The sequence below is a fragment of the Protopterus annectens genome, chromosome 1.part0 (assembly GCF_019279795.1).
Source record: "Protopterus annectens isolate FY-2018-M chromosome 1.part0, PAN1.0, whole genome shotgun sequence".
NCBI classification, from domain to species: Eukaryota; Metazoa; Chordata; order Ceratodontiformes; family Protopteridae; genus Protopterus; species Protopterus annectens.
Window position 1 is genome coordinate 1,046,220,990 of NC_056725.1, and position 25,584 is coordinate 1,046,246,573.

At 45.4% G+C, this 25,584-nt stretch overlaps 1 protein-coding gene across 1 annotated transcript in view; it reads left to right on the plus strand.

Annotated features, from left to right (window-relative positions):
- RAD51AP2 (RAD51 associated protein 2) overlaps positions 1-14,027 on the plus strand; it is a 578,351-nt gene extending 564,324 nt beyond the window's left edge. The window contains exon 3 of the mRNA XM_044068412.1: positions 13,674-14,027. Within this exon, the coding sequence (XP_043924347.1) occupies positions 13,674-13,792 (119 nt within the window). The 3' untranslated portion in view covers positions 13,793-14,027. The remainder of the gene's footprint in view (positions 1-13,673) is intronic.
- Positions 14,028-25,584: the final 11,557 nt, after the last annotated feature.

Here is a 25,584-nt window from a genome sequence, read left to right on the forward strand (position 1 = left end):
ACTACATTCATTAATTCTTCAGTCACAGTCCCTGGACCAGTAGTAACCAAGTCCTGGCTGTACCAATAAAACATTTCACCCTCTGATTGCACTGCAAAGGTATCAATTTGTCACTGTGCTTCCATACCCTGCATGGTTGGGACTACTGCTATACCAAATAGTTGCATAAGGTCTCTGCCCAAGAGGTTTACTGGGCATTTTGCAGAAACAACAATTTTGCTTTTCTGAGTCAATCCTGAAACTGGATCAGTTATTGCAATATCACGGGAGAGGGGCTTCCGATACAGCTGTCCATTAGCTGCTTTTACCAGTATGTAATCAGGTGACTCTGTGTTTTCTGGCAGTTTGGAGGGATGTATCAGGGTTCATGATGCCCCTGAGTCACACAAGAATTTGACTTCCCTCCCTTCCTACAGGAGTGCAACTTCTGGTTTTGTGTCTGCTAAATAGAGCTCCAGGCTCAATAAAGCTAGGACTAATATTTCATTTGCTTCACTGTCACTAACTTCTTGCACTTCCTCTATTTCTTCTGTCACATCCTCTACTCCCTCTATCACATTCTCTTTTGTCCATTCTCTGCTATCCCCTTCTAGTGATCCCTGACTACCATATAGTCAGTCCTCACCCTCCTTGTCTTCCGTGATTGCCTTCTTGTTTTTCCTGCAATCCCTTGCCAAGTGTCCCTTTTTACCACATTTGAAACATTCACCCCTTTTCTTTCGCCCTTCAAAGTCCTCTGATCGCTGATCAGATTGTTTGTTTCCCTGTGCATTTTTCTTGCCCTTTTTCCCGGACTGTACTACATAAACTTCTGCTCCATCTTCTACAGAAAATACTTGAGCTTTCTTTTTCTTTTTGCTATTAAAATGCCTAGCATATTCAAGTAATGACTGTAACTTGCTTGTGCGATGGTCTACCATGTGTTTTGTAATAAAACTGCTTATGGGTTCAATACTGCCTTTTAAGAATGCATTTTTTAACTGCTGTTCATATGGGGAATCTTGTGTTTGATCTTCAGGAACCTGCATTCCACAGTGGTTATTAAAACATTCTAATAATCTGGCATAATACCGGTCAATAGTTTCACCTTCTTGTTGGATGCATTGATTAATGCAAGTCCAGTCTGCCCTAGGCTTCCATTTTTCAGAGATGCGATCTGTAAGACCTTTTACTCTGTTGTCTAGTTCTGCGCTGCAATGTGGGAGAGGCCTGTGTGCAGCGTCACAGGGATTCCAGTTGCCACTAATCATGTGCCAATCTGGTCCCACAATTTGTCAAACTACTTTTTCTACCTCTTCTCCGTTTAAGTTATAACTCAGCCTCATTCCTTGTAAATCTTCTGAGAATTTTCTAAAATTAACTTTTGGATGGGGAATTCCTTCATTGGCTTTCTGGATATCTTCCGGAGTCCAAGGTCTATACACTAAAATAGTTGGGTCCTGACCGTCTTATCCTGTCTGAGGATTAGGTACTTCTATAAGTGGGCATATTTCTTCTTCACTCATAGATCATGAATTCTTAACCATTTGATATAACTCAATGCCTTCATTTGAGTTACCTGTCTGAGTTCGAGACCTGGTCCCAATGGGATCTCTAATAAACGGTTTTACTTTTACAATGTCTCTATTTTCAGTGACAACAGGATATCGTGGGAGTGGACTAACTTGTTCACTAGCTTCATATTCTGGTAAGGGAGATGGAGGGGCCGATGCTATTACTAAGTTATTGTCCTCCTTATCTAAAAACATTGTTTTTGAATTGTTGTTCTTTGTTCCCTACGGTTTACTTCCTCAATCCACCTGTGTGCCTGAGGAATTCCTAATTTGCGTTGCTTTTTTAGCCGACCTTTGGAATCGGTTTTGAGCTGTTTGACAAGTTTGATAAGCGAGGATTTTTCTAATTTCCCATCGAATTCATATTTATTTACCCATTTTGAATAGTATTTAATATTGTCAGCGCGCTGCGACTGCATGTATTTTGCGTCTTCGGTTAACGGCGGATTTTGGGGTATTTTTGTGCAATTATTACCCATTTTGTTCTACCCTTTTGATCATTACGTAACTTCTCTTATTTTTAACGTGGTACTATGGATTTTGTTATAGTCTCTTCAGAATGACTGCCTACCTATTCTGTTTCTCCTGATCTATGACAAGACAGTAATCTTTTCTGTCCATGACTTGTAAAATACAGTCCTGACAACAACAATACAAATCTAGTCCCTGATCTAAAACAGAAAACAGAAAAAAGTAGATTCACCTTACCTGAGCCTATGTGACAGATCACCTGATTCGTGGAGACCCATCCTTCAGTCGCAGATCAGAAAGTGGCTAGTCTCTTTTGTACGACAATTCAGTCAGAGGGCTTTTCATATAAGAAGAACCGATTTGGTTTCTTCCCCGTATGGTTTCATCCACCTGGCCCGTCTGATCCGAGGTGAAGTGAGGGTTCCGGCTCGAAGGACCAATCTGTCAAAGGAAAAAACTTCAAAGACCAATTCACGTAAGGTTCAAGTATGGCACCCTTTATTACTTGCAGCAAGGAGACAAAACATGCAGATACAGGATTTGTCTAAATTACTAGTAAGCAGTATGCTACTTTTATACAGTTCTATGAAATGTTACTTTTCTATGGTTGACATAGTTAGACACAGCTTTCTGTATTACTCTACAGAAAATGTTACTTAGATTTCCTGCTGCCATGTTCAGATTTAAAACTCACTATGTGTTATATAGAAAATGTTACTTGGATTTCCTGCTGACATGACTGGATTATAAAAAACATTTGAGAGAAGCAACCTGGCCTTGGGGCTTATTTTTAGCCCACTGCAAACTTTCTATTCTTCAGTTGTGCAGTTCTAATAATTATGTGTTACATTTCAAGGTACATTTCTAGCTTAGGTACAAGTAATGCTGACTATGGTTTATACTTTCAAGCAGCCTTTGTTTTCATTATCAATAGCTTCAGCGGCTGTGTACTTTCTCATGACATAAGCAGAAAATCAATAACTCTTTGTTTAAGTCTCATGACATTAGCAGAAATGAAACACCTATTATTATTTTCATGACATTAGCAGAAATCAAATGCTTTCCTGTTAATTTCCAAAGCATAAGCAGATCATAGCTGCACATATTTTTATGACATAACAGGATTGGAATGTCTCTAGTAGCTTGTACAGATTCATGCAGTGTGAACAGAATACATGTATTAACTCTTTTAACCCTCAAATGCACTAAGCATGCATGTTACTTATACATATTTTTCTAACACACGTTTGGTTTTATTTTTATATTACAATGTTGTGTACTGTAATTATTTTGAACGACAACGTTTCTGTGACTGTTGGATAGTAAATATGATTTAATGAGGTGGCTTAGTATATTATTTTATATTAATTTATATTATTTTATTGGATCACACACTGTTTAACCATATTTTAATATTTGTGTTTTGCCTATTTATCACTATGACAATGTAGTAGTATTTGAATTATTTATTATTTTTACATGGTAGCACTTTAAATGTTGATTAGGGAAAAAAGAGCCATGTGATTAGGAATTACTATTTAAGAACTGTTATGGTAGTCATTTGCCATTTGTTCTGAGGAAGCTCGGTATTGACCGAGTGAAAGCGCTCAACCTTTACTGATTTTTGTGGAATAAAGTTGCTTTTGTCTGTTTTGAGACATTATCATTTCAATTGTGAAAACCCAGGTCCTGTGCTGTGTGGGCATTCATTCTTCCTTTACAAGACTCACAAGGAGATCGTTCTCCCAGGGGCAGAGGAGGGTGCTCAAACAGAAGATGCCATCCCCATGGCAGAGGTGGCCTGCAGAATCGGAGCATCCATGACTCCTTCTCAGACAAAGCCTGCCAGCACTCCTGAAAAAGGGCCCGACTGCTCCCCTCTGAAGGCAGTTGGAGAATATTCGTCTCTGCACCAAAGAACTTGGCTGTCAATAACGAAAGATTCCTAGGTGAAGAGAATTATATGCAGATGTTACATCATACCATTTTCTCAAACTCCTCCCACAAGAATGAAAAGAATCCCCGATGCTCCACCCAGTCAGGGGGAAGCAGCAGCATTAAAAATAGAAATAGAAAAGCTGCTAGAAAAAAAGAGTCATCCAGAAGGTCTCCCCAGACCAGAAAAGATCTGGCACCTATACAAGATTCTTCTTAGTGCCAAAGAAGACAGGAGACTTGAGACCCATCCTGGATCTCAGCAAACTAAACCAGTTTGTAAAATATTTAAAGTTCTGGATGGTCATGGTGCACAGTCCATTCTATGAAAAGACAAGCTGGATGTGCGTGATACATCTTCAAGATATGTGCTATCATATCAAAATGACTAGGTGCCCCAGAATATATCTTCCATCTGGGAGCTGGTCATTGCCAGTTCAGAGCACTGCCTTTTGGTCTCACCACAGCCCCCAGGGTATTCATCAAATGCAGTGGTAGCAGCTCACCTGAGACTGCTGGGATTCTGAGAATTTCCATATTTAGATGACTGGCTCCTAACTGCCCCAACCAGGCATCTACTTCTGCAAGCAAAGGATTACTTGCTCCAGCTGTGCCTCCATTAGGCATCACAATCAATTACAGCATATCACAACTCACACCTATGCAGAGTCTGGATTTCATAGGTGCTCGTCTGGACACAGTCAATCAGATTATCTCTCTTCCTTCAGTTCAAATCAAGGCACTCAGATCCCAGGTCAGGAAAGTAATTCAACATTTTTCTCTTCCAGTATTACTAATTTTACAAGCTTTGGGATCCACAGTAGCTGCTATCACTTTCATTCTTCAATGGACGCTTTCAGTCCAGTGGTGCATTCTTCAACAGCCTTTAACCACCCCAGTCCAGATCACACAAGGGTGCAAAAGATATCTTTGGTGGACTGATTAAAATGAACTTTCCAAAGGCCATCCATTTGTTCTTCCCCTGACCATGATCGCGGTGACCATGGATGCCTCCCAAATGGGGTGGGGGGACATTATTTGGGAAGGACAGTCCAAGGTGTGTGGTCCCCTGAAAAGGCCAAGATGCATAACAATGTCCTGAAAATGAGAGCAGTGCTAGCATTTCAGGCCTTTCAAGACATTCTCATTCAGAGAGACAATATGTCCATTGTCTGGTATATCAACAAACAGGGAAGAACCAAGTGTTATCCGCTGTGTTGAGAAGCAATGAGAGTGTGGCAGTGGATGACCTCTTCTGGTTATTTTCTAATAGCAATGCATGTCTGGAGGAAAACCACCCTGACTATGGACAAACTAAGCAGGTCAGTTCCAATGTCTCACAAGTGGTCTCTCAATGTAAAAGTTGCAGAGATAATTTTTCATCAATGGGGCCAGCCATTCTGCTATGTATTCATGTCACCCCTCAAAAACACATGCAGCAGGTTCTTTGCCCTAATTCCTCCAATGGAGGAGTCACCAAGAGATGCTCTAGTCCAAGACTGGCCATCCAGTTTTCTTTATTCTTACCCAGTGTTAGGGACCCTTTCCCAAATTTCTACAGTAAGCATGCCAGTTGAAGAGCAAAGTTATCCTGTTTTCTCCATTTTGGCCTTGTCATATTTGGTTCCCCTTTCTCTGGCCACACCCTCTACATCTGCCCTGGATACTGGATCCCACTCCAGACCTCCTGTCTCACCCAACAGGTATGACTCTTCTGGACATAACAGGCCTCAAGCTGGCCACATGGTTTCTCCAATTCCGGTAATTACTAGATAGCCCAGGCTCTGCTCCTGGTCTGTCAAATGTTGATATCTTCTGAAAAAGCTTCTGCTAGAATGATTTACAAAAGCATGTGGAAAAGATTTGTATTCTGGGCCCTTAACAAGAATCTGGGCCCCTTTCTGCCCCTGTACTGGCTATAGTTGATTTTTTAGCTTTAATTTTCAATGAAGGGGCTAGCTTTCCTACTGGCTGCCATTTCAAACTTCCACCTAGATGAAAATAGTTCTACCTTAGCTTCTTCTAAATTATGCAAAGCTTTTCTCAAAGGACCTTTTTACTTAGAATTTCATTAAAGGATCTTATTCCTCTTTGGGATTTACCTATTGTGCTTCAGGCTCTCACCCAAATTCCCTTTGAACCATCATCCAGGTCAGATCTAAATTTTTGTCTTGGAAAAGCATTTTTCTAGTCACTATCACATCAGCTATATGAGTATCTGAACTCCAGGTTCTATCCTTGTTTTCCACAAAGACAGGGTGTCCTTGCGGACCAAACTGTCTTTTTTGCCTAAGATAGCTTCTGAGTCCAACATTAATCTGGTCATTAACCTCCCAGTTTTCTTTCCAAACTTTTCAAATAAAGGAGAGTACATGCTCCATATTTTAGATATGCATAGACAACTTTGCTTTTATCTCCATAAAGCCAAGGATTTCAGGAAAACTGACCAATTGTTTTCCTCTTTTTCTCCTAACAGATTGGGCAAGCCAGTTTACAAAGTTACACTGGCCAAACTGTTAACCAATTGTATCTCCTTTGTCTATTGTAAAAGAGGATTATCCTTGCCTAAGCCTCCTAGAGCTCATTCCATGTGGTCTGTCTCAGTCTCCTCAGTTTTGTCTTCAAGAACCTCCATAGATGACATTTGTATAGCAGCCACTTGAACTAATGTTCATACTTTTACTGCTCATTACAAATTGGATTTGGTTTCTAGGAACAGAGCTGCCTTTGGCTCCACAGTACTCTAGAATATCCTTCCATGAGGGTTACCCAAATTTCAACTAGCTGGGGACTCTGTTCTATCAGTTGAAGAATGAATGAAAATGACAACATTAGATTAAAAAGTTATGTACTCACCATAATATTCCATCTGTGTTGTCCATTTTCATTCTTCAACTTCTCACCCACCTACCCTCTTCTCTTTGCTCCTAGAAAGGCTGAAGAGTATTTTTTGGGAACTGCTGTTCCTTGTTTGAGTTTCAGCTCCCTTTCTTATTCTATCCTTTATTATTTCCTCCAAGGTATTGCTCTGATGTTGTTAATCTTCTTTCCATTCATCACTGATGGGTTCAGTTCCGAGCCCCTCGGAACCATGTCGGCCTAATACCAAGCTTGTGTACACCAAAAACTCAAGTGCTAAGCTGCTACCCACAATGCCCTTCTCCCTGTTACCTCTGATCTTGTTTGCTGCATAGCCATATAACAGCGTTTCAGCAAGCTCTCAAGCTAAGTGGTATTTTTCTTGAAATTGTCTTGATATTTGGATGTATATCTCTTATTTAGTCACTCTCTAAATATATCTCTTTTCTACTTTACTCATTTAGAGTTATTTGTAACTTTCCTACCTAACTTTACCCACTGGGTAATTCTTTTCACCATCACTGGTACGCCCTCTTCTTACCCTTGTGGTATCTCTTGATACCATTGTTTGTATCTTTTTTCCTCTTTCTTTCCTTTCCAAGTGTTTTCCTTTTTGGATACTCTAGTTTAGAAAACTTGTTATATGTGTTTGTGGACATGTCTGAAAAAAAAGGGTCTTCGGGGTTTAAGCATTGCACCTCTTGCAATGGTAAACTCCCAAACAGTGACTCTCACGATGACTGCATTTATTGCCTGGGGTTTCTCATCTCTCTGTCCAACCCCCCTGTCAAATCTGTCAAAGTTTCAGTCAGCAGACGCTGAATGAACGCAAGAACAAATTGATTTTGAAAGGCCTTCTTGTTTCTCCTTTCTCAGAGGCCGTTTCTGTGTAAGAGGTCTCAACCCCTCCAATGAAGGACAAGAAACATCCCCACTCTGATCCCTCTTCACCGGCTGGTGATGGGAGTAAGACACCTAAACATAAGGCCCACAAAACTTCCTCAGAGCATAGAATTGCTACTTCAGCTCTGACTACTACTGTTCCGAGCTCTGCTCCAAGTACCATTACAACTCAAGCCGTCTTGGATTCTACCAGACTTTAACATTGGCGCCACCTTTGGCACCAACTCCTTCAGCTACAGCATTGACCTTGCCTTCAACTACATCAAAATCGGTACGGACCTCTGCCACTACTGTGGAACCGATGAAATCGACTCCGAGTGCCCCATCGGCACTGAGCCCTTTTACTACTCCATTGATTCCTTTGCTTCCTGTCTCCAAATTAGAGACTATGGTGCCATTAGCTCAGACACCATGGACCCAATACTCCCCCTCTTTGGATCCGTTCCTAGGTCAAATGTACAGCCCTTTTTGGATTGACCCGACTCCCCTTCAGGAGTATCCACAAGGTCCACAAGGAGTCTATCCGAACTTGATATGGTGTGCATGTTGGTTAAGCTGTTAATGGCCAGAGTAATACCAAATGTTCCAAAGACTCATCCCCCTCTGGGACTTAGATCTATCTCTCCTAGGACTCCAACGTATACTCCTCCTTCGGACCCGTCGGTTCCAAAGTCCATTGCTCTGTCTTTTGTAGAACCCCATTCCTCGGTGCTGACAGTGACTGTCACTGAAGTTTCAAAGCCATCCCTTTGGTTTTTGGTTCCGACGGAACCATCCCTTTCTCAGACTCATGGTTGGGGGGCAGAGTTCTTGGGTTGGGGCATGGTTCCAAGTGTTTTATCGGTTCCGCCCTCGGATCCAGGGATAACGCCTGCCCCGATCTTCCTTGAGGCTCCATCTTTGGGAGCAGGTCTGACGGAGCGGGGTGTGACCCCGGTTCTGAGGTTGTCCTTCTCAGTTCTGGGCTCCCACTGCTCTTCGGGTGGGCCTGCCTTCCGGGTGAGGAGAGGGTGCTTGCTTCGGGAAGTGCACCTCCAACATTGGAACTTCATCCTAGCTACCACTAGTCACCTCCCTGGGACACTGGGAAGAGAAGCCTCTGGAAACTCCAGTTCGGGGTACCCACTCTTCCGAGTCTTCCTCAGATATTCCCACTGTGGAAATTCCTCAGAAGAAGGAGTGCAATAGGAAGCACATAGACTCCCCTGAAGAGTCTTTGACAGAAGACATGGACTACGATGATGGGGAGGGATCCCCATGGTCTCCCCCCCGAATGATGTCTCCTTTGGAGACATCCTGGAAATATTAAAACAGAGGGGTGGCTGGAAGTCCTCTACCTCTTCCTCAGAGGAATCCGTGTTCCTGCAGGCTTTTCACTCCTGACCTTCTACCTCTTGGGTAACCCCAACTGCTGATGAGTTAATCCAGCTCATTGTGCAGTGTGCTTGGCAGAACCCTGACTCTGTTGAGGCCATTCCCCAGAGACCTGATAAGATTCTTTCTACCCCAGAAGAGCATCCACACTGGTCCAGAGGTTTGCCAGTTGATGCTATGGTGGTGGCGGCCACTAAAAAGGATCTAGCGGAAGAAAGTCCTACTGTTCACCCACCCAACAGGGAGTCTCGGGCTGTGGACAGGTTGGGGAAGTGAGCCTTTGCTTCAGAGACCTATGCTGTCTGGTCCCTGGACTACTTGGCACACTTCACGAGGCTCCAAAAAGAGATCTGATTACCGAACATTCTGGATCCCTCATGGGTCAAGTTTCTGATGAGGCACAGGACAAGGTTGCCTCTTAGCTTGCCACCCTTGAATCTGTTTCCAATTCATCCATGAGGCTACACTGCCACGCAACTGAAGGGGTGGCCAGAGCTGCGAGTGCAGGCATAGTCATGAGGCGTCATGCCTGGATGCACATCTGCAACCTCGCGGACTTCTTCAAGTCCTCCTTTTTGAATGCCCCTATTGAACCTTGAACCATCTTCCTTGTTAGGTTCTAAAGTGAAGGACACGCTAGCCAGGTGCGAGCAAGATGGAAAGCCTCTGTCTGCTGTTGGCCTACATTTTTCCAAGCCTCAACGTTCTTTTTCCAGGAACCAGAGGAGTGGGAAAATCTGGCACAAAAAATCTCAGGGTCCTTTCCATAACATACATGGCAAGGAATCCCCCAGAGGCAGAGGGGGTTTCAGTGGTGGAAGACACCCCTTTAGGGGCAGAGAGGGTCCCGGAAACCAAGACTCCAGAGATTCCTTCTCTGGGTGGTCTTATCAATGCTCCTAAAGCGTTTCCCGATTTCTTTCCTCTGGAAGCAGTCAGGGCTCATTTTTCTCTGCATGAAACTGCCTTGTGCTGTATTACAAATGATTGATGGGTGCAGAGAATAATCTCCAGAGGCTACTACATCCCTCTAATCTCCTGCCCAAAACCTACAAAAAATATTCCAGATGTTCCACTCAGTCAAAGGGAAGAAGCGGCTTCAGAGATAACAAAGCTGTGTCAAAAAAGAGTCATCCAAACAGTCCCCCCAGACCAATGCGGATCCAGGTTTTACTCATGATTCTTTTTAGTGCCAAAAAAGACCGGGATCTGGAGACCCATCCTGGATCTCAGCCACTTAAACAAATCAATTGTGCAAACCAAGTTCCACATGGTCACTATTCAATCCATTCTCCCTTTTTAAGGGAGGATGTTTGGATGTGCTTGATAGACCTCTGTGATGCATATTACCACATCAAAATGGACAAATACTCTAGGAGTCTTCTTCACTTCTGGCTAGGAGCCAATCATTAACAGTTCCAAGCTCTGCCATTCAGTCTCTTGATGGCCCCCAGAGTGTTCATGAAATGTCTAGCAGTGGTGACAACTCATCTGAGACTTCAAGGATTCCAGGTGTTTCCATATTTGGACAATTTGCTCCTCTCCACCCCCACCAAGTGTCTTCTCACTATGGCCCTCCGATACACCCTTTCACTAGCAGAGTACCTGGGAAGCACTGTACACTGGGAGAAATCAAACTTAGAACCTACACAACAGCTGGAATTTATAGGGGCAGTTTTTGATATTTGATCCTGTCTGGTATCTCTCCCAGCTCACAGACTTCAGAGGTTAAGATTGCAAGTGTGAGTGAAACTCTGTCAAAAGAAGGTGTCAGCAAGGGAAGTTCTCCAGGCTCTGGGGTCCATGGCTGCAGCCATCCCTATAGTTCATCTGGCAAAGTTACACATGAGACTGTTACAATGGTTCTTAATGTCCCAGTGGTTTGAAAATCTTCACCCCCTAAACTCGCAGGTTCTCATAACCAGCTCTTGCAAGCAAGATCTCCTCTGGTGGATGAGGCCAGATGCAGAACTTTGGTGTCATCCTTTTCAGCCCTCTCAACCCAATGCCACTGCGACTATGGATGCTTCCTTGATAGGGTGGGGGGGCATTTTCAGGGAAAGACAGTCCAAGGCACATGGTTGAGCTTAGAGGCCAACCTGCATATTAATGTTCTGGAGTTAAGAGTGGTGCTGTTAGCGTTGCAGGCCTTACATCTACTTCTTCCCCCCGGAATGATTGCAATTCAGTCAGACAATATGTCAGTAGTCTGGTACATCAACAAACAAGGAGGAACCAAATCCTACCCTCTGTATCAAGAGGCCATGAGAATTTGGCACTGGGCAATGGCTTCCAACAGCTTTCTAATAGCAACTCATATCCCAGGGTATTCTAACGTGATTGCGGACAGGTTGAGCAGATGCATTCTCCTTCCACACAAGTGGTCTCTCAATCCCAAAGTGATGGCAGAAATTTTCAGCCATTGTGGCCAGCCCTGCTGCGACCTCTTCACCTCCCCTATGAACAACAAATGCAGCAGCTACTTTACCCTCTTTCCCCAGAGGGAGAGTCCCCAAGAGATGCTCTGACTCATGATTGGCCCACAGGTCTCCTCTACGCCTATCATCCAATTCCCTTGATACCTCTATTTGTAAAGAAAGCTACTTGGTTGAGATGCAAGGTGATCCTCATTGCCCCATTCTGGCCTTGTCAAGTATGGTTCCCCTTCCTCCAGCCTCATCTGTTACAGCCACCATGGATCCTGGACACTCATCCAAACTTGATTTCTCACCCCCAAGGGTTACAAATCTGTCCAGTCTCAAGCTGATGGCTTGGTTTCTCCACTTCCATTAGTCACCAGGCAGGAAGCCCTTTCCTCACCTGTTCACAATATTATGCTGGCCTCTCATAAACCATCTCCCAGAAAGCTTTATAGAGATAAGTGGAATAGGTTTTCTCTATGGTCTAAAGAATGGTTGCTAGATCCCTTCTCAGCTCCGGTCTCTGTCATCCTTCAATACCTCTCTGAGTTCTTTGAAAATGGAGCCTCTACCATACAAGTCCATTTAGCAGCAATCTCCAATTTCCATAATGGATTAGAGGGCACTCCACTTATGTCCCTTCGCCTATGCAAAACCTTTCTCAAAGGAGTGTTTCACAGCAGACCTCCAATTAGACGTCCATTAGGAATGAGGAATCTTTCCCTAATACTGCAGTCACTGTCTCAACCCCGCTTTGAGCCTGCTGCAAAATTTGATCTCAAATTCCACTCATGGAAATCCCTCTTTTTGGTAGCTGTCACTTCAGCTAGATGGATCTCAGAATTACAGGCCTTATGCATCAAGAGACCTTACCTAATATTTCATAAAGACAGAGTATCTCTATGTACTAATCCATCTTTTCTCCCCAAAGTGGTTTCTGATTTTTCTGTTAACCAATCCATCAAGCTTCCAGTGTTTTTCCCGAACTATTCCAATAAAGGAGGAATACTGCCTACACTCCTTGTATGTGCATAGGCAACTATGTTTTTACCTAGACAGAACTAAATCTATCCGCAAGACAGACCAACTTTTCATTTCCTTCTCTGGCCCAGAATGGGATATGCTGTTTCAAAAGTCACTTTATCAAAGTGGCTCAGAGATTGTATTTCTTTTTCATACTCGTGCAATTGAGCCTAGACCCCACAATATCAAAGCACAATTAACTAGAACTATAGCAACCTCTGTAGCATTTCAATCCAGAGCCTCTATGGATGACATTTGCGCAGCAGCCATTTGGGCTAAACCACACACTTTCATCAAACATTACAAGTCGGATATGGTCTCCAGGGAAAGAGCAGCCTTTGGCTCAATTGTGCTCAGGAATGTTCTTCTATAAGGGCCACCCAGGTTTCTCAGGTAGCTTGGGATTCTGTCCCATCAGTGATGAATGGAAAGAAGATTAACAACATCAGATAAAGAAGTTATGTCTTACCATAACGTTCCATCTCTGTTGTTGATCTTCTTCTATTCATCCACACCCCACCCTCCGTCCCTCACCAAAGCCTCCTGGTGGATCCCATGGGTCCTTGTAGTGTGTCTGGGTTTTTGCTCAGAAATGGCCTCTGCCTTATTTCTATATGTCTTATGCAAACTCGATCTGAGGTAACAGGGAGAAGGGAATTGTGGGTAGCAGTTTAGCTCAAGAGTTTGTGCTGTACACGAGCTTGGTATTAGGCTGACACGGTTCTGAGGGGATCGGAACCGAACCCATCAGTGATGAATGGAAGAAGATCAGCAGCACAGATGGAACATTATGGTAAGACATAACTTCTTTTTCCTTTATCTCTAAAGGCAGCAAACTCAATCTGAGGTGTGTTAGATTGGTGGACCATTATGGGTAAAGGGAGGAGATCGAGAGTTTTGGATCTGAAGATCTGCTAGAAATGTCTAAGCCAGATCCAGGTTGGTTCCGAGACCCATCAACTGAGGAAGAATGAAAATGGACAACACAGATGGAATGTTATGGTGAGTATATAACTTTTTATTTTTTAAATAAACCTGAATCTGAAATGTTGACATTTTTGTTTGCATAATATACATTTTTCTATTCAATAGTGGTTCCTTAACTATGCTATTTTAAACTCAATTCTATAATTAGGAAACCACATGTCCAATGGAATTTTTCGAATTGAGCCTCTGAAAACTTGCACTGGGCCAGTCAGGGTTGGTTTATCTAAAAGAGCAAAACCAAAACAGCTTCATCCATATCTAAGGTAGTCTGCAACAAAATTCAAGTTAAAATATTAAAGGACTGAAAATTGAGTCTGTCAGCCATTTTATCTCAATATTATAATAGATTATATTATATGTGGTTTATTTGTGATTGTAGTATTTTGTAACAGTGCACTATTAAAAAGCATTAATTTTATTTCAAGATGTGTGTAGCCAAAAATAAAATATATAATATTTAGTGAATAAGTTGAAAGCTCATGAAAGTATTTATTTTGTTAATTTTAAGAAACAATATGTTATTTGCATTTTCTCTGTAGTTTAGTAATATTGTATATTAATAACCAAACTAAAACCTTAATAAATGTGGATTATAAAGTGCTTGCAGCCAGTGTCACTTTTTGGTTCTCATAGACAAACTAAATTTTTCTGTTTTTTTTTTTTTTTTGAAATAATTAAAATCTTTTGGAAAAATCACCTTCTTGCACTTGAAACTGTGTATTGTAAAAAGATCAGAAAGTTCATTTTATATGGATTTTATTTTAGTTCCATTTATGTATAAAATAATTACGATTATCAAAGTATTTTTCAGGATGCTTCTTTCTATATTGTCACCATTGTAATAATGTGTATGTGGTACTAGATGCACCCATTTTCCTCCCACCCAAACATAGAAGGTACAAAGATAGATACAATTGAGGGCCTTTTACAAACACTTATGAGACAATAGATTACAACATTTTGAATATTTCCAGCACTGTTTTAACAGATGATCAAAAGAAACTTTTGAATAAAGGTTTGAACTTTGTTTCTGGGTTTTTTGTGGATGAATCAGATATAGTAAATGATATTAACGATTTTTGTCGGAGGATTAACCTTAAACTTTTCATATGAGAGTGTTCAATCTCGCCGTTTGTTCTTACACACGGGTTCGGAGCTGATCCTCAGCTCCGAGTCGGCCGCATCGCAAAGCTCTGCATCTCAGAGAAGCTCGAGACCAGACTATATCCCACAATCCTCCCTGCCATTACTCAGATCTAGTTTGCCGCTGCAACAGATCGGATCGAGGAGAGCTCAGACCAGAGGAGAATTTGCTAATTTTTTGCTATATTTCAGATAAGCTACTTTCCTTTCTTGTAAAAAAGTTTCTAAAGTTAGTTATAGTATAGGAAGTGTGTGTGTGTGTTATTAATATAATCTTGTACAATATTATTCTTAAAGGCTCCTTTTGTGGCCTACCTTTTTTTCTCTTGGTGTGGTTTCTTGAGTGTTCTTTCTACACCTTATATATACACTTTATATATATATATATATACATATATAGAAGTTAGTTAGTTAGTCATTGGTAGTTTTTTTTGTCAAATTATACCTAGTAGAGTGTCATTTACTTCTACCAGTCATGTCGGAGAAAGCCAAATCCGGCTTTAAATGATGTCAGTGTGGGCAGAAAATGTCTATCACTGACAACCACGCTTCCTGCGTTTACTGTCTTGGCCCTCTCCACCTGCAAGTGTATTGCTCTATATGTCATTCCTTTAGTGGGAGGGTCATGACAGATAGATGCAGGAAGCTTATAGATAGAGGATTGCTGAAGCCTGCCTTTCAGGAGGCTTTAGACAAATCGGACCAGGCTTCTAAGTCCTCGAAGGGGTCAAAGATGTCGGAGCCCATGTCATTGGCTCCGAGTTCATCTTCGAAGGATCGTTCACCGGTTCCACAGACCTCGGGGCCGAGCGTCAAACGTTTATCTTTCACTGAGCCCCAGGTCTTGGAACTGGTGTCGGAGCTGTCGCCACCGTCCATTCTTCGGTCGGTGCCATTTTTGGCTCCTTCGACCCGGTCTTCCAGACCGTTATCTGAGACAGATGTGGATCATGTCGTGCAGAAACTCATGGAAAACACGGCCCTTTCCAAGTTGATTGCAGTTTCCTCCCAATTGGTGTTGAAACTAGAAGGCCTCCCCATGTCTCCAACAGGTCCTCCTTCGAGACCCATCCAGTTTTCGGAGCCGGGAGAGGATGAACCAATGATAGTGGAGCCCTTGGTGCTGAAACCGTCCATTGCACGATCTACACCATTGACTTCGACTCCTTCGGAACCTGAGGTGAGTCGCGGAGCCGACGATCTCTCCTCGGTTCCGGGATCGAGAGTCGCACCGACCTTTCAGTACCGACTCTCCCTCTCGGGGCCTCGGCGCAGATTGGCTCGGCTCCGTCCTCGGGGTCGGGGCCCACGGCCCCCGTGTTTGGGACGCTTCAGTGTTCTTCGGAACCAGGGGAGTCCTCGGCCCGGGGTTCAGGGGCTTTTGACCTTATGAGGAAGGTATTGTCTGCACAGACAACCACTTCATTGGAGGCATCTTCTCCTTCCCCTAAAGGGCCACTTTCTGTTTCTGCCCCCATGACCCATCCAAAATGTAGAGCCCCATTGCCTCAGCCACCTCCAGAGGGCTCCCCCTGTTCCTTGGAGGCCTCACTGGAAGCCCCCTCTGATGAGGTCCCGAGGAAAAGATTGTGCAAGAGGAGGCACATAGATTCCCCACAGGAATCTCTAACATCTGACACCGACTTGGATGAGGCAGAGGGGTCCCCAAGATCCCCCTCTGAGGATGTGTCATTTGCGGACATCTTGGAGATCTTAAAACAGAGGGGTGATTGGCAGTCCCTAGCCCCCACTGAGGACGAGTCGGTGCTACTGAAGGCTTTTGGGGCTCAACCTTCTACCTCCTGGGTGACTCTGCCCTTCGATAAATTAATGGAATTGATTGCTCGAAGGGCATGGGAGACACTGGACACAGTGGAACCAGTCCCTCGAAAACCAAACAAATTTATCACCGCCCCTCAGGACAAGACTTATCTCACCAAGGGAGTTCCAGTCGACGCTATGGTGGTGGCGGCAGCCACGAAAAAGGAGATGTCTGAGTCTTCCTCATCTGTTCATCCTCCTAATAAGGATTCTAGGACTATGGACAGATATGGGAAGTGCGTTTTTAGTTCAGCGACTTTTTCCATGCATTTGCTAAACTATTTGACACATTTCACACGTCTGCAGAGGGATCTCATCAAGGAGCTGAGAGATACCCTCCAGGGTAACACAGATGCTGCTGTTTCAGATAAGGTTACAGCACAACTTAACACCCTTACCTCCATAGTAAACTCATCCATGAGGCTCATCTCGTATGCGGCCGAAGGATCGAGTAGAGCTGCAGCTTCAGCGATTGCTCTACGAAGACAATCCTGGATGCGGCTGTGCTCCTTTGCAGAAGCCTTCAAGTCTTCCTTTGCCAATGCCCCCTTTGATGGTGCCACACTCTTTGGGCCCAAGGTGAAGGAGACTCTGACTCGGTGTGAGCAAGAGGGAAAGACCCTGTCTGCTGTCGGGGTCCGTTTTTCCACTCCAACTAGACCGTACCCCAAAGGGCAATGAGGCGGAAAAATGTGGTTCTGTAAGACTCAGGGATCTTTCCAAGCCACACAGAGTGATGCCCCCTCCAGAGGCAGAGGGGGGGTAGAAATGGAAGACGCCACCCCGGCGGCAGAGCGGGTCCGCAAAACCAAGCCGACAGGGATACTGTCCCTGGGAAGCCTTTCCAGCACTCCTGAACGGAGGCCCGGCTGTCCTGCTCTGGAGGCAGTCAGGGGTCGCTTGGCTTTATACCCACAGGCCTGGCTAAATATTACCTCGGATTCCTGGGTAAAAAGCATTGTAACCAGAGGATACAAAATCCCCTTCATATCAACTCCACCCCAACAAAGAAGGTTTCCAGATGTGCCACCCCATCTGCGAAGCCCAGCAGCAATAGAAATTTCAAAGCTGCTCAAAAAAAGAGTCATCCAACCCGTCCCGGTGGACCAAAGAGGATCCGGAACTTGCTCAAGGTTCTTTTTAGTTCCAAAAAAGACAGGGGACTGGAGACCGATTTTAGATCTCAGCAATCTCAACACCTTCGTGAAGAAGGAAAAGTTCCGGATGGTCATGCTTCAATCGATCCTTCCATTTTTACAGAAGGACAATTGGATGTGCTCAATAGATCTCACAGACGCGTACTACCACATCAAAATGGCCAGACCGTCCAGAGATCACCTGCGCTTCCGGCTGGGAGCCAGTCACTTTCAGTTTCGAGCTCTGCCCTTTGGACTCACCTCAGCCCCCAGGGTATTCACCAAATGCATGGCAGTGGTTGCGTCTCACTTGAGATGACAAGGATTCCAGGTGTTTCCCTATCTGGATGACTGGCTCCTCACCGCCACCACCGAGCGTCTCCTCATACAAGCCAGAGACTACACAGTCGACCTTTGTTCCCACCTAGGGATTTCGATAAACTTCGAAAAATCTGCCTTATCGCCCTCACAGCATATTTCATTCATCGGAGCAGACCTAGATACACGTTTAACACTGGTAAAGCTCCCTCCAATAAGGGCGTCATCCCTCAAACAACAGGTTCTTCTTCTACTACAGAGCAGGAAAGCCCCGGCCAAACTGGTGTTGAAGGTTTTGGGACTAATGGCAGCATCCCTGATCGCAGTTCCTATGGGAAGATTACACATGAGGCTCCTCCAATGGCTGCTTTTCGCTCAGTGGTCATTCCAGCAGTTACCCCTAGCACACGAGATTCTGATAACAGACTCTTGCAAACGAGACCTCTCATGGTGGGTGTACAGTCAGGATCTCACTATGGGTCGTCCGTTTGTTCTACCCAATCCGACGGCCACAATAACCACGGATGCTTCTCTGATAGGGTGGGGGGGGGTCTATTTCAGGGAAGAACAGTCCAAGGGGAATGGTCCAACATGGAGTACAGCCTGCACATAAATGTTCTGGAGCTGAGGGCGGTGTTCCTGGCGTTGCAACACTTCCAAGCCCTCTTACCTCTAGGAACAGTGGCAGTTCAGACGGACAACATGTCTGTGGTCTGGTACATAAACAAGCAAGGGGGAACCAGGTTTTACCCGTTATGCAGAGAGGCCATGAGAATTTGGCAATGGGCAGAGTCCACGGGTCGCTTTCTGATAGCAATGCACATCCCGGGGTCATCCAGCGTCATTGTGGACAGGTTAAGCAGAGCCATCCTGTTACCTCACGAGTGGTCCCTCAATCCACAGGTGACGGAAAAGATCTTCCGCAGATGGGGCCAGCCTTGCTGCAATCTATTTGCTTCCCCATTGAATGCAAAATGCAGAAGCTATTTTGCCCTTCTACCCCCTCTGGGGGATGTCCCCAGGGACGCACTGATACACGATTGGCCCGTGGGTCTCCTATATGCATTCCCACCTACCCCCTTGATTCCCAGATTTCTACAGAAAGCCAGGAACCTGGAAAGGACAATAATACTCATAGCCCCATTCTGGCCTCGGCAGATATGATTCCCCTTTCTTCGAGCCCATCAAACAGAGGAACCGTGGATTCTGGACCCAGTACCAGATCTACTGACCCATTTGTCGGGAGTTCCTCACCCGTCTCTTCAATCCCTCAAACTAGCAGCTTGGCTGCTCCGCTTCCCTGCCTAGCCAGGTCTGATCTACTTTCTCCGGCAGTTCAACACATTCTGGTTGCCTCTCATAAAGCTTCCACTACAAAACTCTACAGGAGTAAATGGAAACGCTTTGTATACTGGGCGTCTAGCCAACACTTAGACTCCCTGGTAGCTTCTTTACATAAAGTACTGGAATTTTTATCTATCCTCTTTCATGAAGGAGCCTCTACTTCCACACTAAGAGTACAGTTGGCGGCCATATCGAACTTCCATATTGGTGAGGATGGTTCTCCCATTATGTCTCACAGACTTTGTAAGGCTTTTATGAAAGGAACCTTCCATCTTCGGCCGCCCGTCAGGAAGCCTTTCTTTCCATGGAGTTTAAATTTGTTATTGTCACAACTCATGTTGCCACCCTTCGAACCTGCTTCGTCCTGCCTTCTAAAGTTCTTATCGTGGAAGACACTTTTTCCGTAGCTGTTACTTCAGCTCGAAGAGTATCAGAGCTGCAAGCATTATCGGTCAGACCACCTTACTTGATTTTCCACCCAGATAGAGTCTCTTTGCATACAAATCCATCTTTCCTTCCAAAGGTATGTTCCGTCATAAATATTAACCAATCCATAGAACTCCCTACCTTTTTCAAGAACCATACTAACAAGTTGGAGTATATGCTGCACAAGTTGGATGTTCACAGGCAGTTAAGATTTTATTTGGATAGGACTAAAAGTTACAGGAAGACAGATCAGCTCTTTGTCGTGTTTGCAGACAATTAAAAGGGCATGGCAATTACAAAACGTACATTATCTAAATGGCTTGCTGATTGTATAGCCTTTGTATACTCTAAGTCGAATCAGTCCTTGCCTACCAAACCTAAGGCCCATTCTACCAGATCTGTTTCCACTTCCTTGGCTTATGCAGCTCGTTTGCCTTTGGACACGATTTGTGCAGCAGCCACGTGGTCTAAGCCACATACTTTCATCACTCATTATAGAGTTGACAAGGCCTCCAAAGACAGGACATATTTTGGTTCCACTGTGCTTAGGAACGTTCTTCCATGAGTCACTCGGGGTGACGGAGCTAGGAGCACTACCCGTGTGTAAGAACAAACGGCGAGATTGAATACTCTCACATAAAGAAGTTATGTTCTTACCATAACGTTCCATGTGGAGTGTTCATCTCGCCTTTGTTCTTACATTCCCTCCCTTCCCTTCCTCACGTGTTTTGGAAGAACGGGTAGGACTAGACTCTGATTGAAATGTCTTAACCCCTTCCGGGGTATATTGTTCTGTGTCTCATGGGGTATATGCTACTACCCTTAGCTATTTTGCTATGGTGAGAGAGTGTCTCTGGATGTCTGTGAGAGTGTGTAGTTCTTGCACCTGAGGTATTGGTTTATCGGTCTGGTTTGTTTGCAAACTAGATCTGAGTAATGGCAGGGAGGATTGTGGGATATAGTCTGGTCTCGAGCTTCTCTGAGATGCAGAGCTTTGCGATGCGGCCGACTCGGAGCCAAGGATCGGCTCCGAAGCTGTGTGTAAGAACAAAGGCGAGATGAACACTCCACCTGGAACATTATGGTAAGGACATAACTTCTTTTTTGGGTCTAAACCAAACTCTCAAAGATCTAATGAATTTACATTTCACAAATCTAATTTTGTTCCACCCATGAACCGAAATGTAGCTATTTTTCAACAGGCAGTACTTAAGGACATACATTTCAAGCTTGATCAGTTTGTCTCTCTCAAACACAATCTATCTATTACAACTAAGAGATAATAAAAACATTGTCATTATTCAGGTGGATAAGGGTGGGGCCATAGTTATCATGGATACAGATTATTATCTGGGAGAGGGAAATGGACAATTGTCCAACCATTCCCATTACATGAAAATGCCTATAGACCCCACACCGAACTTCAAGCAAGAAATTGATGAGTTTTTGGATCTGGCAGTCTCTGAGGGTATTATTTCTAATACAGTGAAGGCACATCTCATGGTAAATGATCCTCAGAAACAAACGATGTTATGTGATCCTATCTCGCCTACATTCTGACTGATGGGTTCGGAGCCGATCCCTCGGCTCCGACTCGGCACGCTTATGCCAAAGAGCGAAGTCTCTTATTGGCTGAGCTTACTATATCCCAGGATGCACCACTACCAGTCCCCCAGATCTCGTTTGCTGCTAATCTGCAAAGACGTGGTCTCGAGCTGGCTGAGCTGAGTAGTAAATTTACTAACTTTTTTCTGTCAGAATTTTGCTGTTCTTGTCATAAAAAGCTGTTTTAACGGCTATTCTTCACTTTTGTGTGTGTTTGGAGTTTGTGAAAAGACTTTGTTGTGTGATTGGGTTGAGTTTGATTTTAGGCCTCCCTCATCTTAGGGCCTTCCCGTCAGTCAACCCCCTTAAACCTTACAGGGTTTCAAAGTACCCTTAGTAATTTGTGACGGTTTCTTTACTAAACGCAACTGTAAACCTATTATTAGGTAGTGTCAGTAAACAGAAAGTCAGTGGATAGTGTATTTTCTGTCAGGGATTACTGATTTTTTGCCATAATGTCTCAGAATCCTAGGCCTTCGGGCTTTAAAAAATGCACCAAATGCAATTTCAAGATGTCCATCACAGACGATCACTCGCTCTGTGTGTATTGTTTGGGTGCAAAACATTTACAAGAGTCATGCAGTGTGTGTCACGCTTTTTCCTCAAGGGTCCTCCAGGAGAGGAAAAATAAACTTATTCTTAAAGGGTTAATAAAACCTTCCTTTGAAGAAGCTTTGGCATCCTCTCCTTCTCCGGCTAAAAGAAAAGGGCGCCGGGTCCGATGAGTCCGACGTATCCGAGCGCCAATAGACAAAGGCAGGCTTCTCCTTCGGCTCCAAGGACTTCAGAGCCGAGGGAATGGTCTGCCTCGATGCCACCAGTCTCACTCCTCTGGCTTCGAGCCGATGGCTGGGGCATCGAGGCGGGTCACCTTCGGCTCCACTGGTCTCGGAGCCGACAAAGGTTGCTCGCCAGACACCTCCTCCTCGGCCAAGTCCACCTCGGCACCGATGGAATCTAGTGTGGGTATTCCTTCGGCCGATAGTCATCGGGTCGCCTCGAGCCGGTCCCCTAGCCCTTTGGGGCCATTGGAGAGGCCATCTCGAACCCGTTCAGTATCCTCTCGGTCTTCGAGGATGTCGGATTCAGATATAGACAGGGTGCTCCAAAGACTGTTCCAGTCCCCAGTCTTTCAAAATTTGTTTCGCTCCTACCCAGTTGGCTTCGAGCCGATTGCCCAGGCCCATCCCATTGCTATTCCTCTTCCGACGCGCTCCGGCCGGAGCAGGTGCTGTTGGAGCCGGTGGAGATCTTAGGGTCGGCTCCGACCCTTACTTCCAACCGGGCCTTCAGGTCCGAGTTTGGTACACGGACTTCTTCGGCTGGACCTGGGGGATGTTTGGGACCTATGCTTTTCGGTTCTGAGCCTCCCTCTCGGTGCTTCGCTGGGACTTCCGTCGGCTATCATGGCTCGGGACCGGACACTCCCAGGACTCTGGGGGTCCGGCTTTCAGAGCTATGAGGAGTGCCTTGGCCAAGTCTTCTTCGGCCATCTCTCCGGCTTTACCAGCACCTTCCCTGGGCGTGAAGACTGGGTCTTTGGCAGTTCCCCTGTCCGTAGGCAGCAGAGCCCCTGGGCCTGAGGTTACCCCCATTGGGGGTTCCCCTCCTCCTGAGGGTTCTTCGGAGTTGTCTTCAGAGGAACCCCCGAGAAAGAGATCGTGCAAGAGGAAGCACGTGGACTCCCCCGAGTCTATTACATCGGACAATGATCTTGATGATGCAGAGGGGTCCCCGAAGTCGTCCTCGGATGATGTCTCATTTGCAGACATCTTAGAGATCCTCAAACAATGAGGCGGCTGGATATCCAAACCCCCCTCTGCTGATGAGTCAGTGCTCCTCAAGGCCTTTGGGGCTCAGCCCTCCGCCTCCTGGGTGTCTCCGCCCTTCGACGAGCTTCTGGATTTAGTTTGTCAAGGGCGGGAACATCCAGATACCGTGGAACCAGTCCCTTCTCGTCCTAATAAATTTTTGTCTGCCCCACCCGAGAAGGAGTTCCTCACTAAAGGCGTGGCTGTAGATGCCATGGTGGTGGCATCTGCTACACAACAGGACGTGGCAGAGGCTTCAACGTCCTTCCATCCTCCTAATAAGGAGTCTAGGAGCATGGACAGGTACGGGAAGCGCACCCTGACTTCAGCGGCCTTTACTTTAAGGTCTCTGAATTATTTGGCACATTTTACCAGGCTTCAGAGGGATCTGGTCAAGGAGCTGTCAGATTCCCTCTCGGGTAACCTACCTGAGCAGCTAGCCCAGTCGGTTAGCTCTCAGTTGGCTATCCTTATGTCAATTTCTAACTCGTCCATGAGGTTCATTTCCTATGCGGCCGAAGGGGCGGGTAGAGCTAGGCACAGGCGTGGCTCTATGGAGACAAGCCTGGCTTTGTGTCAGTTCTGGAGGCCTTCAAGTCTTCCTTCGCCGACGCTCCCTTTGATGGGTCCTCTTTGTTTGGACCTAAGGTTAAAGACACCCTTACCCGCTGTGAGCAAGATGGAAAAACTTTATCTGCCGTAGGTGCCGTTATTCCACTCCCTTCGGCCTTATCCCAAGGCTAAAGGAGGGGGGAAGATGTGGTTCCGTAAATCACGTAAGTTTTTTCCCCAACAGCAGGAAGATTCCCCTTCCAGAGGCAGAGGACAGGGAAATTTTTCTGGGAGACGCCGTCCCAGAGGCGGCAGAGGGCCCCGCAATTCTGGAGACCGCGAGTCCTTTCGTGGCTCTTCAGCCTCCCACACATCATGAGGGATTGCCCGGCTGTGCTGCTCCGGAGCCAGTCGGGTGTCATTTTGCCAAGCACCTAAAAGCCTGGGAGTCAATCACTCAGGACAGATGGGTGCTTCGGATCATTGCCGGAGGTTATACCATCCCATTCACATACTCACCCCCACCGTCCAAAAAAATCCCGGACCCACCACCCAGTCAAAGGGAAATTGCAGCCGCAGAAGCTTTAAAGCTGCTAGAAAAGGAGTCATCCAACTGGTCCCCACAGACCAGATCGGATCCGGAAATTACTCCAGGTTCTTTTTAGTGCCAAAAAAGACAGGGGACCTGAGACCAATATTGGATCTCAGCAGACTGAACCAATCCATCACGAAATCCAAATTCCGAATGGTCACGTTACAATCCATTCTCCCATTGTTGGAGAAGGATGTTTGGATGTGCTCCATAGACCTCAAGGACGCCTATTATCACATACCGATACATCAGACGTCCAGGAGGTATCTGCGCTTCAGCCTGGGAGTCAGTCATTTCCAATTTTGTGCACTGCCCTTGGTCTCACCACAGCCCCCAGGGTGTTCACCAAGTGTTTGGCAGTAGTGACTGCTCACCTGAGGAGTCTTGGATTCCAAGTGTTTCCCTATCTGGACGACTGGCTCCTGACTGCCACCACCAGGCATCTACTAATGGACAACCTCAAAGCCACCATCTCCTGGGTGCTACCCTGGGGATTACATTCAATTGGTCAAAGTCTGTCTTGCTGCCCTCTCAGCGCATAAGGTTCATAGGAGCAGAGATAGACTCAAAATTGATGCTGCGTTTTCTTCCTGCCGAAAGGATCCAAACTTTACAGGGCCAAGTTCAAGCTCTGATTTCAAGATCCAAAGCCCCAGCCAGGATGGTTCTACAAGTTTTAGGTTCAATGTCTGCCACGGTTCTTTTAGTTCCTCTGGCAAGATTGCACATGAGGATTCTTCAGTGGCTATTGTCAACTCAATGGTCCTTTCAGGACCTTCCCCTCAATCATCCCATCATGATTACAGAAACATGCAAACGAGACCTTTGCTGGTGGCTTCAGACATCCAATCTAAATCAAGGAAGTCCTTTTGTTATTCCCTCTCCAGTGGTCACCCTGACGACAGATGCCTCCCAGACAGGGTGGGGGGGGCATTGTCTGGGCAGGTTAGTTCAGGGATCCTGGCTTCCAGACGAAACTCTTCTCCACATCAATGTATTGGAGATGAGGGCGGTACTTCTATCCCTACAGGTCTTACACAGGTTTCTCCCTCAGGGCATAATCGCCATCCACACAGACAACATGTCGGTGGTCTGGTACCTAAACAAGCAAGGAGGGACCAGATCTTACCCCCTTTGCAGAGAGGCCATGAGGGTGTGGGAATGGGCGGTAGCTACCAGCCGTTTCTTGGTAGCGACCCACATTCCGGGAAAATCGAATATACTGGCAGACAGGTTAAGCAGGACAATTCTCTCTCCTCATGAGTGGTCCTTAAACAAAACAGTAGCAGATCAGGTTTTCCGGAGATGGGG